The sequence below is a fragment of the Podarcis vaucheri genome, assembly GCF_965113315.1.
Source record: "Podarcis vaucheri genome assembly, chromosome: 14".
Classification (NCBI taxonomy): Eukaryota; Metazoa; Chordata; class Lepidosauria; order Squamata; family Lacertidae; genus Podarcis; species Podarcis vaucheri.
The window spans coordinates 45070788-45084851 of NC_138752.1; the positions used below are offsets into that span (position 1 = coordinate 45070788).

General features: G+C 45.4%; 1 protein-coding gene across 1 annotated transcript in view; it reads right to left on the reverse strand.

Annotated features, from left to right (window-relative positions):
• The window catches only part of METTL9 (methyltransferase 9, His-X-His N1(pi)-histidine), a 28967-nt gene that overhangs the window by 14487 nt on the left and 416 nt on the right, over window positions 1-14064 (reverse strand). Inside the window, exons 2-4 of the mRNA XM_082199901.1 lie at window positions 9676-9866; window positions 5041-5250; window positions 1279-1463 (exon numbers count right to left, since the gene is read on the reverse strand). Coding sequence (XP_082056027.1) covers window positions 1279-1463; window positions 5041-5250; window positions 9676-9866 — 586 coding nt within the window. The remainder of the gene's footprint in view (window positions 1-1278; window positions 1464-5040; window positions 5251-9675; window positions 9867-14064) is intronic.

Consider the following 14064-nt stretch of genomic DNA (forward strand, 5'->3'; position numbering starts at 1 on the left):
TGGTTCAAATGGAATCCCAAACGATAGCGTGCAGAAAGGGGTCTCTGGACTCTGCCCTTTCCCCTGCCATGCGCCATCAGCTCCCAACCACAGATCCTGGTTTGTTGCAAACTATAGTTTGGCATTTTGTCTGAACCAGGAACCTTTGGTTTGTGCTTTTCTTGCAAACCAGTTTGGAACTTCCTCTTCCTCACAAGATATATTATTGCCACAAATGATGATTTATAAGCTTACATATTTCTTTTAAGAAAGACAGAAAGAGAGACAACGCATCCTTCCCACTTTTCATGAGTGGATGAACAAAGGGTGGGAATAGAAGGTAATGCAGAAACTGAACTTGTAAAGAAGAAAGACTGGATTTCAAAGCCAGAACAAGTCTTTTCTCACCTCATTTCTCGTTTTCGTGCATGTTAACTCCCCCCACCCCCAGAAAAACATGACTGCCAAAATTTGAATGTATACAAAGTACTTTCTTGCAATTTGTCATCTGTATGATGCTGACGTATGGGTATCTAGTTCCACGGAAGAACAGACTCCCTGCAAATTAAGATTTGTCTTTGTAGCTTTTGTGCATGACAAATAGGCTGTGAGCTTAGTTTCCTTCCTTTGGTTATTTTAAATTTGCTTTGTACACTGGGCATTATTGACCAAAATGCTGGATATGTGAGTTTTTGTACTTAGTTAAGACTAATTAAACCTTTAAAAAAACCACTCAGAACAAAACAAACAAAAACTCAGAACCACACACACACACACACACACAAAAAAAAAACACAACAGAAAGAGAGAATATTGGAAAAAATGAACTATTACAAAAGTCAACTTGGAGCATGGGTGGAGTAGTTCCTTTGCAACTACAACCAGAGTCCTTTCGGTGTGGAGACATAACCTCAACCAGGTATTGCTCCTTAAAAAATTAACTTGGTCCAGACTTCTATTCTGACTACAGGCTATGATTGGCTGAAGCCTCTAAATAAGTCCTCCTAAGAGGCACTTTACATACGTGGAGCCATTGTTGCTTCCATACAGCTCTGGGAATGTGGTTTGGCTGCACTTGTTGGTGTACATGTTAAACATTTCAGAGCAACTGTGGAAGTGAGGCCAGCCATGTCACTCCAAGCAAGACATAAAGCGCCCATGGATTCTAGGCAGGCTGTCTGCAATAGCAAACAGCTCTTGGGAAACCCCTGCAGAACAGATTCTCATGCAATTGCAGGAGTGAGGAAGTCCCCCTTTCCTTCCCTCCCAACCCCCATCAATCAGCTGTTAAACACTTACCATTCTCCACATATGGATGAAAGGGCAGAACCAATGCCAGGATGACTCTGCCTCTCGTAGGCTCCAGTACACTTCTAATATCTTTTAATACAGTCAATGGCTGATCACAGCGATCGAGCAGATTCAAGCAGCTGATGACATCGTACTGGAACCCTGTGCTCTGCCATTCGTTGATGCCGAGCACTCTGTATAGGTAGAGGGGGAAAGTGTTGAGGGTTACAACCAGACAAGGAGAGATTGTTCTCTTTCTGCCTACAATGATGTGAGGCAAAGTAAGCAAATAATGGGTTAACCTCTGCTCATTAAGTCTAAGCCACTATGCAGATGATCCTGCAAAAGGAGTGTGGGCTTTATAGCGTTAGCATCTATTTTGCAGTGGGAGATCTGCAAATCAACATTATACGTCTTACTCCAATAAGATTTCATCACACGAACAGCAATTTGCTGGGTACATGCTGAAGAGGGAATAAACAGACAGGACCTTTATATTCTCCGCAGAGGAACTTGTCAGCTTGCAGAACGGTTGCAGCCTAGAGTGTCTGTCCCGATCGCAGATGTAATACAGTCAATAATTCCATCAGAGCCAGTGTTAGCATTATAATCTGTTTGCAATAACTCTAAAATGACAATTTTATGCGAAGGGCTTGTATTAGCTCTGTTAGCTGCAGCTTGTCTTGAAATCGCCAGACACTAGAAAACTTTAAGAGGTTATACCAGCCTCAGCTGATACAGCAGAACTTGGCAAATAATGGGGCTGGAGAAGCTGACACATAATAGAAGCCTTCGTCAGGGGACAATCAAAACAAGATGAATTTCTCTCATTTGTAAAGAAAAGGGAGTATGGCTTACAACTTCCCAGAGTCATAAGCATCTTTTTGCCAGAAACTCACCTAAGCCAAACAGGTCTTTGCACATGTTAATCAGCATTACCCAATCTGGAGTCCTTCAGATAATTTGGGTTATTTGTGGGGCATAGGAATTCGTTCATCCCCCCCCCAAAGAAGTATAGTCTAGCCCCCCACAAGGTCTGAGGGATAGTGGACCGGCTCCCTGCTGAAAAAGTCTGCTGACCCCTGGTCCAAAGTATCTGAAAGGAAACCTGCTTGATGCATTCTGATGGCCATACTTCTAATGTGCTCTAAACCACTGGTCTTCAACTGGTGGGTCGGAACCCCCTAGTGCAGGCATGGCCAAACTCAGCCCTCCAGATGTTTTGGGACTACAATTCCCATCATCCCTGACCACTGGCCCTGTTAGCTAGGGATGATGGGAGTTGTAGTCCCAAAACATCTGGAGGGCCAAGTTTGGCCATGCCTGCCCTGGTGGGTCGTGGCCTGATCCAAAGTGGGTCACAGCAGAAGCACTACTACAATGCAAATATATGGTAAAGGTTTAAGAAATGGGCCTCGAAATGCTTGCTTGGGTTTTCGTTATATTCATTCAGAAAAATAAGAATGGGCTATTTTAAAAAAGAAAAGAAATAATCATGGTACAGTCATCCTGCAAAACACAAGCTATAGCTTCTGTCCAACTGCAGGCACCGTATTTAATTCTGGGAGGGGGCAGAGGGGCAGGCGAGAGAAAGGAAGGAGGAACAAGACATTTCAAGAGTTCTAAGTTAAGAGACCCACAAATGTAATTCAGGCTAAATTGGACACTAGAGATCTTTGCTGTAAGTCAACAGCCCCTGTGTCTTGTTGTGGTTTGAAGCTGGATCTCAAAGCAGAAAGGCAGGTCAGGAGCTGCAGAACCACAGATAGCTCCAGGTGAGCAACTTGCTCTGATGAAGGTTGAGAGCAGACAGAACATCTTTAAGCCTCTGCCACCCAACCGTCTGGCACTTCTCCATAGCCTCTTGCCTTGTTAGCTCTCTGTACCAATGGACTGGTGAGGTACTGTGGGAAGCCTTTGTTTTCTCAGGCTCTAATACCTGTGAGGGTCCTGGCTCTGGGCCTCTGGCCTAGTGGACTCCTGGTCTCCACCAACAGACTTAGAGCCCTAAAGCTGGCCTGTTTCCTTGTTTGGCTCCTTAGCTGGAGATTCTGCAGCCTGTGACTCAAGAGTCTTGATTGCTACTGGCCTCATGGCACCAAGGTTCCAGCTGGACTACTACAACTACAAAGGAAGCGGCGTGGTGCTGTGGTCTAAACCACCGAGCCTCTGGGCTTGCTGACTGGAAGGTCGGCAGTTTGAATCCCCGCGATGGGGTGAGCTCCCATTGCTCTGTCCCAGCTTCTGCCAACCTAGCAGTTCAAAAGCATACCAGTGCAAGCAGATAAAAAGGTACCACTGCGGCGGGAAGGTAAATGGCGTTTCCAGGCGCTCTGGTTTCTGTCACAGTGTTCCACTGCTTCAGAAGTGGTTTAGTCATGCTGACCACAGGACCCGGAAAGCTGTCTGTGGACAAACGCTGGCTCCCTCGGCCTGAAAGTGAGATGAGCGCCACACCTCATAGTCGCCTTTGACTGGATTAACTGGGTCCTTTACGTACCTTACCCTTTTTTACTACAACTACTGAGGCAAGGAAGAAGGGCTACCCCTATGCTATCCATATAATCAGTTATCAGTAATCGATATATTCAATATATATACATATATGCTTACACAAATCAAGGATTACAGTATTTTATAATCCATTTTGAATCAAAGGGAAGCTGTGCCTTAGCTAACTGCAAAACTGCTTGGAATAGCAAAGTTAGGAACCGACCTTTCCCCTACAAACATCCGTGTACCCTGGACAAGGGGAAGACGTGAATCAGAGATTCTGGTACAAATTCCCCTCAGATACAGGCTAAATTAATCCCCAAAACAGGAAGAGCAAAACCACAAAATCTCCAAAACTCCCTGTCCTGTCATAACTAGGGGAAAGGTTAGACTAAGCGTCACTGGAAGCATTGGAAAGCAGACCTAGAACCCTGTGCTTGACCAGTGCTTGACCTGGAGCTGGTAGCGTGACAAGAGCTTGCTGATTGGCTGATTCTCGCTGACAATATTGTGAGTCCCTCATGGTTGTCTCATGATCTATGATTGCTGTGATTTGCTCAGGTATAAAGACCTCTGGATTTCTGTCAATCGGGGTCCCAGTTCCTTTTGGAAGAGATTCCAAACTGGGTCCTTATTGCCTGGCAATAAGCTTCACCTTCTTATTCTCCATTGCTGAGTCTGCCTGATCCTTATTTTGCACCTGGCCGAAACCACTAACTTTCACGTGCTTCACTACAACACCGCTATTGCTCAGCTTTCCTCCTTTCAGCAAGCACAAGGGAAATGCATACATTACCCCACTGCCCCATGTCTGAAAAACCACCTTGGATATTTTGCAGAAAGGATATACAGTTGTACCTTGGTTGCCAAACGCCTTGGAACTCGTATGTTTCGACTCCCGATCAAAAACCGGAAGTGAGTGTTCTAGTTTTCTAACAATTTTTGGAAGTCGAACGTCTGGCGCAGCTTCCACTTGGCTGCAAGAGCTTCCTGCAGCCAATCAGAAGCCGTGTTTTGGTTTCTGAATATTTTGGAAGTCAAATGGACTTCCAGAACGGATTCCGTTTGACTTCCAATGTATGACTGTAAATCCTAATGAGATTTTTTTAAAAAAGCAAACAGATTGTATCTTCCCTAATTTGCAGAAATAATTATAGTTATCAGATAGAAATCTTGTAACAGCCTATATGCTTTGATAGACCATGGCAGGGGTGGGAGAGAAGATAGCCAACGTAGTATCACTGACGTAGCACACAGCCCAGTTAGCAAACAATATACCTGTATTTCTTCTTCTGAAGCTGCCAAATCATAGTTTCAGACAACTCGGTAGCATAGGTTTCTTCAAAGTGAGGACTCATGACTTTTGTGACTTCTCCATCTCCTGCTCCTAAATCGAGAAGCCGGCGGGATTTCCAGTCTGGATTTATTTTAAGCAGTCTCTGAAATTGTTCGGGTGAAAACACAAACATGGAACCTCTTCCCAGTAACCTGAAATGTTAAAAGACGACAAGGTTTTATTTGTTTATGAACAAAGTGGGCAAATTTAGGAAGTGGAGACAACATTTCTTTCATTTCAAACCAGTGTGGACATAGCGATGGGAAACCTTTTAACCGTTTCCAGAGTGGTTTAACATTCAGTCCCTATGGGTTTTCCTAACCATTGTTAGCACCGTTAACATCTACAGTTCCTAGGTTTCTTTAGGGGAGGCCATGACTGTTTAAAGTGGTATGATACTGCTTTAAATGAATAGTGCAGATAGGGCTTGACCTGGGTTGGCCCTTAACCAGCATTTAAAGTCGCCTAATGAAGAACTGCAGTATTTTACAAGAAGCTGCCTTCTTGTAGCCCAATAAGAGAGACAACATTCCACCTACTCGACATCCAACTTGCAATGCCATGAAGCCTTATTGGGGTGTCCAAACCTTTTTTCAAAGAGGGGCAGATTTGATGAACATGTGTGAGGGCTGACCAAAGGGCCAACCAAAGTTGCCGAGCTTTTTTTACTATTTTACCCCAGGAAATAAACTGCCACAGGCACCAGATTAAACCAACCGGCGGACTTTGGACTTGCCTGCCTTATATGCTGACTTTAGATTCAAAGGCATTAGAGGAGAAGAGGACTCAAAAAAGGTTAGCTTTAAAAAGACAAGAGTGACAAGGAAGATGTAAAAGAATAGAAGAAGAAACAGACTGAAAGAGATGCTGAAGATGACATCGTTAGAGCAGTGGGAAAGGAGATTAATATTTTAAAACGGTATAAACTAGCAGCAAAGACCACAGTAGGTATCCGAAGCTTCCTTGTGCGATAGAAAAGAACGTGGAATGGCAAATGAGCCATTCATTAAGGAATCTGCAGCAGGGACAATTGGGGTCTCTGTGGATTGTATCAATGGCATCTCTGCTTGTCCCACTTTGAAGTCTATATTGTAAGATTACAGTAGTTGTGCCAGAGGTGCAAGTGAATGAAAGAATAAGGAGTGGAAGAATCCGGGGGGGGGGGGGGAAATAATTGGTTAGCAAGAGACACAAGAGGGAAGCAATGCATTAGTCAGGTCAACCACAGGAAGGAGCCCAAGACGAAGGGTAAAAAGGTGATCTGTGCCAGCGAGTCCCAGCTGCAAAGAGCAGAATCATGATCAAGAGAGAGGACACGGGAAGGAGAGAGAACGGCTGGTGAAGACAATGAGAGCAGATAAAAAGTGGGAAAAGTAAAAACGTACCAATGCGCGCGGAATGGAATGGTCCGGAGGGAACTGCCATTTTTATAACGGGCGTTGGAAGAAAAACATGAAAGCAAGTGGCATTCACTTTTCAAAGACCAACCCCCTGGCAGTACATCTGAGCATCCCTCACATAAATTGGCTCAAGGGCATTATTCCTAAAGACACCGCAAGAAGGCATTCAAAGCAACAGAAACCTTTTGGACTGGAGCAAAAACAGCGAGGATACAAGGGGATACAGCGAGGCACTGCAGTCGACTGTGCACCCCACAGGAAACGTCTAGCTGAGAAATATGATTGGCTCATGACATAATTCCTCTCTCACTGAAACAGCAGCAGCTCAGATCAAACTGTATAGCAGGATAACGTGTAAAAGGGTGTATTTTTATTTTTTTTAAAGTCGTGGTATTTCCTTCACTCAGCTAAAGAGGATGTAGAGTCAAGCATGCATCAAAGGAAAACATAAAACCTAGAGTCCTTTGGAGGGCCTGGCACTAAAGGAAACTGAACAGCTGTGTGCAAATGCCAGGGTTGCATCTATGACTGGGATGCAGGATGCATAGCTCTCAAGCAGCTGTCTGCCAGCATATTACTGAAGGTGGCGCTAGGCAAGACACACCACCCTGGCAGGTGTAACGCACGTCTCCCCAACTATAACTCAGGTGGCTAGGAAGGCCCAATAGAGACTCAATTTCCTCAGGGTCTTGCAAAAGAACAATGTTGAACAACAATTGATGATCTCCTTCTTGATGACCACAATAGAAAGTGTCCTCTCATATTGCATCACAGTGTGGTACGTTGACTTGTAAGTCACAGACAGAAAGTCTTTACAGAGGGTGGGGAACACAGCACATGATATCATGGGCTGTCCCCTGAGCCCGCTAGACGACATCACAAAGGATCGTTGCCTTAGGACAGCGATGTAGAAGTATAATCAGTTGTAAAAGGTAAAGGGACCCCTGACCATTAGGTCCAGTCATGGACGACTCTGGGGTTGCAGTGCTCATCTTGCTTTATTGGCTGAGGGAGCTGGCATACAGCTTCCGGGTCATGTGGCCAGCATGACTAAGCTGGTTCTGGCGAACCAGAGCAGCACACGGAAACACCGTTTACCTTCCCACCAGAGTGGTACCTATTTATCTACTTGCACTATGATGTGCTTTCGAACTGCTAGGTTGGCAGGAGCAGGGACCGAGCAACGGGAGCTCACCCCATCACAGGGATTCGAACCGCCGACCTTCTGATCGGCAAGTCCTAGGCTCTGTGGTTTAACCCACAGTGCCGTACCAACAGGCTAAAAAACAGTTTCTATCCGTGGGCTGTTAGGCTGCTGAACAGAAAATAATATAGTGCAACTGATTTTCGGGGTTGGTGTGTTGTGCGACAAGCACACAAAGTGCAATGGGATTGAGTGAGGGGGGGGAGGCTCGGTTAATTTCATTTTACACAGGTTGTACATTAACAATAAAGGTATTATTAGTGTGTACGTGTAATTTCAAGAATACTGATTGGGTAGTGGTAGGTCTCTTCCTCAGTATCACTGTTCTGATTGAATTTGGAGACCCTCCCCCCGATAAAGCAGCTTTTAGGTCTTCACTCAGCTTGAATGCTTAGTTATGGGCTCATTTCTAAGGAAATTTGCTACAGTGAAAAATTTGGTTGAGGGCTCCAGTTGCATATTAGTTCAATTTGTCAGCTCAGGTAAAGCTCAGGCAAAGCAGAGGAGGTGGCCTTAATGTGTAGAAATGAACTGGCGTTGTGTTTTTTCAAAGGACACTAAAGGGCAGTTCTCTCCATGCTGAGTATCTGCTCCTAGTTTCCTGTGAAAAACCAGTTTGAGCAGACCCTTCCAAGACAAGCAACTCCATTCTGTACTTGGCTATCTTCAGTCTTCCTAGGCTAAAGAGAATGGAGAACCATTTGATTATTGATCGAATACCACTCTCCCTGCTTCCATCTGTACACACTGATACATAGAAGTTGAGAGCAAAAGCTTTACAGCACGCTCCTTTTGAGTTTGGAAGCAAAGAGAACTGCTCCGGTTGAAATGCTCCGGCTCAAATGGGATTTTTTATTTTATTTATTTCACAACTTTGATATACCACTCACAACTGGAACAACACCTCTAAGCTGTTTACAAAAAAACACACAACAGGATTAAAATGATCAATTATTAAAAGTGCTGTTTAAAACAATCAAAATCAAACAGCAAGCAAAAAGAGATTAAAGTACATTTCAGCGTTCTACATCTCCAGGAAGGCTTTCCTGAACAAAAATGTCTTAAGCAGGCACTTAAATGTTTCATGCAGAGATGCTACCTGTGGGGGAATTCTAGAAATCAGAAGTGGCTCCCCCGGCACTAGCGTGGAGAGAAAGATGGGGGTGAGGGGATGGGTGGGGAGATGCGCTGGCAGAGGCAATCCAGCACTCGCACTGGTACATCCACACAGAGGCCACCTTCCCGCCTCTTTGCTTCTCCCCCCTAGGTAAGCTGCAGCAGCACTAGTGCTAGGAGGCCAGGTATATGACAATGTCCCTCTTCGCCAGCTCCACCTGCTAGAAATGTCATAATCATGCTATTTTTTCAGAAAAGAGGTGCAGGATCCCACCACGAACACCTCCCTTGCTCTCTTAGAATGGCAATGGCGCCCAACTGAGAGGTGCCCGAATTGTGTTCCTAAGAGCTCTGGCTGAAAAACAGCCTCGGTCGCGAGCAAGACACCAGGAGGCAATATTAACTGAGCTATCCCGAATGCTACAAGGTATGATGGCTGTTAGGACCAGCCGTCAATGGCAATTAGCCATGGTATGCTCTCAGAATATCAGTCTCTGAGGGACTCATGTCCTCCTTGTGGGCTTCCCAAGAGGCATCTGGAAACAAGATACAGGAAGCAGGATACTGAATGAGATGGACACATCAGAAGATGCATGCTCATTCTTTGTGGAAAAGTTGTCGCTGCACTGTCAAAGCGACAATTCCTGCTCCCCTCCAAAAACCAGGGCAATCACGTGGCATAGCTGCCCCCGAGTCATCTCATAAGACACCACTTAGGAAAACACTTCATTTAACTAGGATCTGGAAGTGGACTTCCCTAGTGCAAAAGTCAAGCCGCACAAGAGAAGCAAGGGCGTTTCTGTTTAAGCGTGAGACCTACACACCCTCCCCCTCGCCACTTTCCACTTGGCACTTACCCATTGATAGACGTCCTGGACATAAACAGGCTAAAAACAGAGGACACGAAGGAGTGATAGAGTTGAATGAACAGCCAGCCCGATTTCTCAATACTGTTATTTAAGAAGATCTGTGTTCCTTGGTCAAGGTAACTCTGGACAAAGATAGGCTGAAGAGATTCACACAGCTGCTCTGTATTGCACACGTACCACTGCAGGGGGAGGAAAAGGGACAAGAATCATTATTCACATGTCGGCACTAGGCCTGGGCAATAGAGCGACCTATCGCCCAGGACCGGTATGAGGAGCAGACCATGATGCTGGTTTCACTCAGCGGTATATCGCTGGTGAAACCGCTCCGCTCCTGAGTCCCTCTGCTAGCAGCACAGCTTCATCCAGGAGATGCTGCTAGCAAAGGGATTCAGAAGCACGGCGGTTTCACCAGGAATATACCGTTGAGTGAAACCAACGTTGCGGTCTGCCCTCATATGGTGCAGAGGGAGGAAGAAGCTGTATCGGCAAGGTGCTTGTTCCTCCCTTCTGCATCTTTGAACTGCTCAACTGATGGGCACCCGGTTGCTGCTCCCTTCAGCCAAGCGTTTAACAGAGCCCCTAGTCTGCGCTAGCTTGCCCAAGCTGACAGCGAGGTGGGGGCTCTGTGAAACTGCCCCCCCATCTGAGCAACCCCGAGGCCTCAGCAGCATCAGATCGCTCAGCTGGGGTGGGTGGGAAGCTTCTTCTATGCCCCAGCTGCGAAAAGCCCAATGCTGCTGTGGTGTCAGATCGCTCAGATTGGGGGCTGGAAGAAGTCTCCCCCCATCCCATCAGATGGGGTGAGGAAGACTTCTTCTACGCCACAACTGAGCGAACCCCGATGTTGCTGAGGTGTCAGGGCTCGCTCAGCTGCATTGGCCCTAGCCTGCAAAGCACTGGGGTGTAAGGGCCCCAGGTCCAGCGGTGAGAGCAGCGGCCGTTTCACCCTGTGTCTAGCTGGCTGGGGCCAAATGCAGCTTGTTTCAACATCACCAAACCACGATTATCTGGCTGGGGAGAGATCATGATGTTCAAAATCTAACATCGCCCAGCCCTAGTCGGCACTGCCAAGCCTGGCTTAAGCAAAGGAGAACGATCTTTGGACAGTATTCGAAACTCCCATTGTTCTAGGCACATTTTGCGATAGGGAATTCCATTAGTGTGAGCAGTTTTTGAGCTCTGGGTGCAGTACTGCGCCTAAGATTTCACATTAAAACTGCAGAGTGGAAGGAAAGGAGGAACTTTTTCTGCCTCCCCACTTCCAGCCACTCTCTTAAGAATATTAGGGGGGTGGGCAGTGGAAGGACTAGACCATATGAAAAATGAACATAATATTTTAGATTCAGTTCATTCATTTTCAGCTTTGTATTCTTGTTATAAAAAGGCTCACCTAGACATTTCATTGTTACACCCATAACCTAGGTTTAAGGTGCCATTTAGCTCCTAGCTTTCATATCTCAATTTCTAACACTGTCTTCGGCTTGGGAAGGGGTGGCAGCTTAGTTGAAAAGCACATGTTTTGCAAACAGAAGAATCAGGTGATGAGGACCTCCGGCTGTGACCCTGAGTGTCAATGTCTTTCAGGTCATATTTACACCATACATGACTTCCTCCAAAGAATCTGGAGAACTGTAGTTAGTTAGGGGTGCTGAAAATTGTACTATGTAAGCAGTAAACTACAGCTCACAGGAACTGGCATCATGAGACTGGCCTTAGCTTGGGACAGTATTCTACAGTTGGGGTGCCAATAACAGATAGTGTCCCATCCTCACTCACCACTTGCCTTGCCTCAAGTTGGGAGTACACAAAGAAGGACCTCCCCTAAGGGTCAGACAGGCTTGTACAGAAGCAGACGGCTCTTAAGACACTCTTGGCCCAATCAACTATTTGGCTTTTGACTGCTAAATTCACCTAAAATCAACTGTGTTCAGAATAATATCTAATCGGTGTGACAGTGGTATCTACAAAGCTCTCGCAGCTCAAACTTCAACATTCCAGCATTTGCCGTTCCCTGTTCAAGGCCTGAAAATACTTATGCATATAAATGCCTACTGGCACTATTAACACACAATTTATATTTATATCTCAAACAATTCAAATCTTGTGCTTTGAAATGAGCTCTATACAACTCTCAATCTTGCTATCCTACTCTACCAAAAGAGCTAAAAGGAAGAATCTAAAATGGTTTGGGTATTTTAATACACAAATCCATTCTTTCCAGTTGGCTTTTAAGATATTAAGCACAGTGGTCTGTACGCAGTGTTCCAGGTTGAATGCCAGCATATCAAACTAGCATTCCTTCCCTGAAGTCATCAATTTATGCCAACAGAGAGCCCAAAGCTACCTACAACCACATTACTGGAAAAATATTGCAGATTTCGGAAGGTGGTGTTAAGTTTCCAGAAGCATGCCTGGGAGCTTTCCAGCCATGCATAATACATTACAAACATGTACCTAACTTGTTGCACACGACCACTCCACAGCTCCTTTAATCTTGTTGCTTCACTGATTCCTGTTCTCTTTGCATACATTTCAGAGTATTTCAACCTCACTATGCAAGTTCACATTTTCTGTTTTGGAGGTCAAACTGCAACATTATTCAGTATCACTGCACTGCACTTTGCTAGCAGCGGAAAGAGGTGGGTGAGGCCACATGCATCAATTCAAAGCAGAACATTTGTCCTTGGGGAAGGAAGGAAACGTGAGGGCCTTATTAGAAGTGGGAATGAGAGGCAGGTATAGGTTGGGAGATAACTTCAGTGGCTAGATCTGTGATTGTTCAGATGAAAAAACGCTGAGAGGAGAAAGATTGACATGTGTGAGGCCTTCTCTGTGGTGGCACTCCATGGAACATCTCTCCCCTGGAAGCATGTCTAGTGCTGATGCTTATGGCATTTCAGTGCCATGCAAAGGCCAGTTTATTTACCCAGGTGTTATGGGAGGCTGGCTAATGCAATTTGTGACTAAACTCTTCATGGAATTTTAGCATTGTGTTTTTCTCTGCTCTTAACTGTTTCAAACTGATGTATTTTTAATCGGGTCGTAAAATGCCCTGGGGATCATGTGATGAATGTCAGGCTAAAAATATATTTACAAATAAATATATGGTCAGGATGGAAGGAAGCAATGACAGAAATATGGATAGGCAGGTGTCATGTTCAGTAGACTGGATTGATGGGTTGGGTGCACACAGGTTTTGCAAACGAGTTTCCAGTCCTTCAGGTCACAAGGGTAAGGAAAAGAACACAAAGCGATGACAAATGTATTGGAGTTGGGAGAAGAAAACAAACTTTGGGAGTCCTATTGTGAGTTCTGAATAAAGGGCAGCATTTGGGGATTGACTGCTAAATTATCCATCCCATACTGTCAATGGGCACAAAGGAGAATCGTTATCACATATCAAAGATGACAGAGAGGAAGTTGCAACAGCACAGCAATCAGCACTGCTGGAATTTTCAGCTCTAAGTGTGTGCAGAAGTCTTGTCTATACAGGTACAAGCATACAAAAATTGGGTTGTGCCTTGTTTTCCCTAGCAACTCCCCATGCCTGCTTAGCTCATACTTACAAAAGCCACAAAGCTGCCTCATGGCCAGAACTATTGTTTTTGAACACAGATTGTGTTTCCTCCCCGCTGTTTTATATTTGCACATTCAGCACAAATTCACCCGATTGTACTTCAGAACATTTTGAGGCAGAGAAAGGAAGAGAACAATTATACTACGTTAAGTTTCCTGTTCCCTGTCCCATCAGGTTCCAAGTACTGTAAATCCTCATCTCCTCCTTGCAACTTTTCAGCTTCGCCTCCCCCCACCCCTGTCTCCCCACCTTTCACCAGTAGCATGTGCTCTTCCGAAGTCTCCTGCCCTGCACTCAAAGGGGGGCAAAGGAGCCAGTCTTGTTACCCACAGAAATAGCAGAAGCTCGCCGATCTTCCCGACAACCAAAGGATGTCCCATAAGAGATTTATTCCTCCCCTCCTCTATTTTGTGCACAGACTAAATGCACAAAGCACAACACACACAAATCTTTCTCCTGATCTCTCACCCGGATGTGTCCATATTCTCTCTCTCTGTCTCTTAGGCCAAGTATGGAGAGATTCTTCCAATCCTCTTTTTGTGTGTGTGTGCTATGCGGGGAATGGAGTGTATTCAGTGGGGCAGAGGTTAACTCTCCTCAAGGAGCTTTTTATTCTTCTTCTCTCCCCCCCCCCCCAAACAGCATCATATCTCACCTCAAATCACACGCTTCCAAAAGAAGTGAGAGATGAATATAAAAGAGAAGCTACCCTACACCCCAAACCCTGAAATCCTTCCCTATTTGGGGGGAAGGCGATGGATGTGGGGCCCATTCAAAACACACCCCTCCCCCTTCTTCCT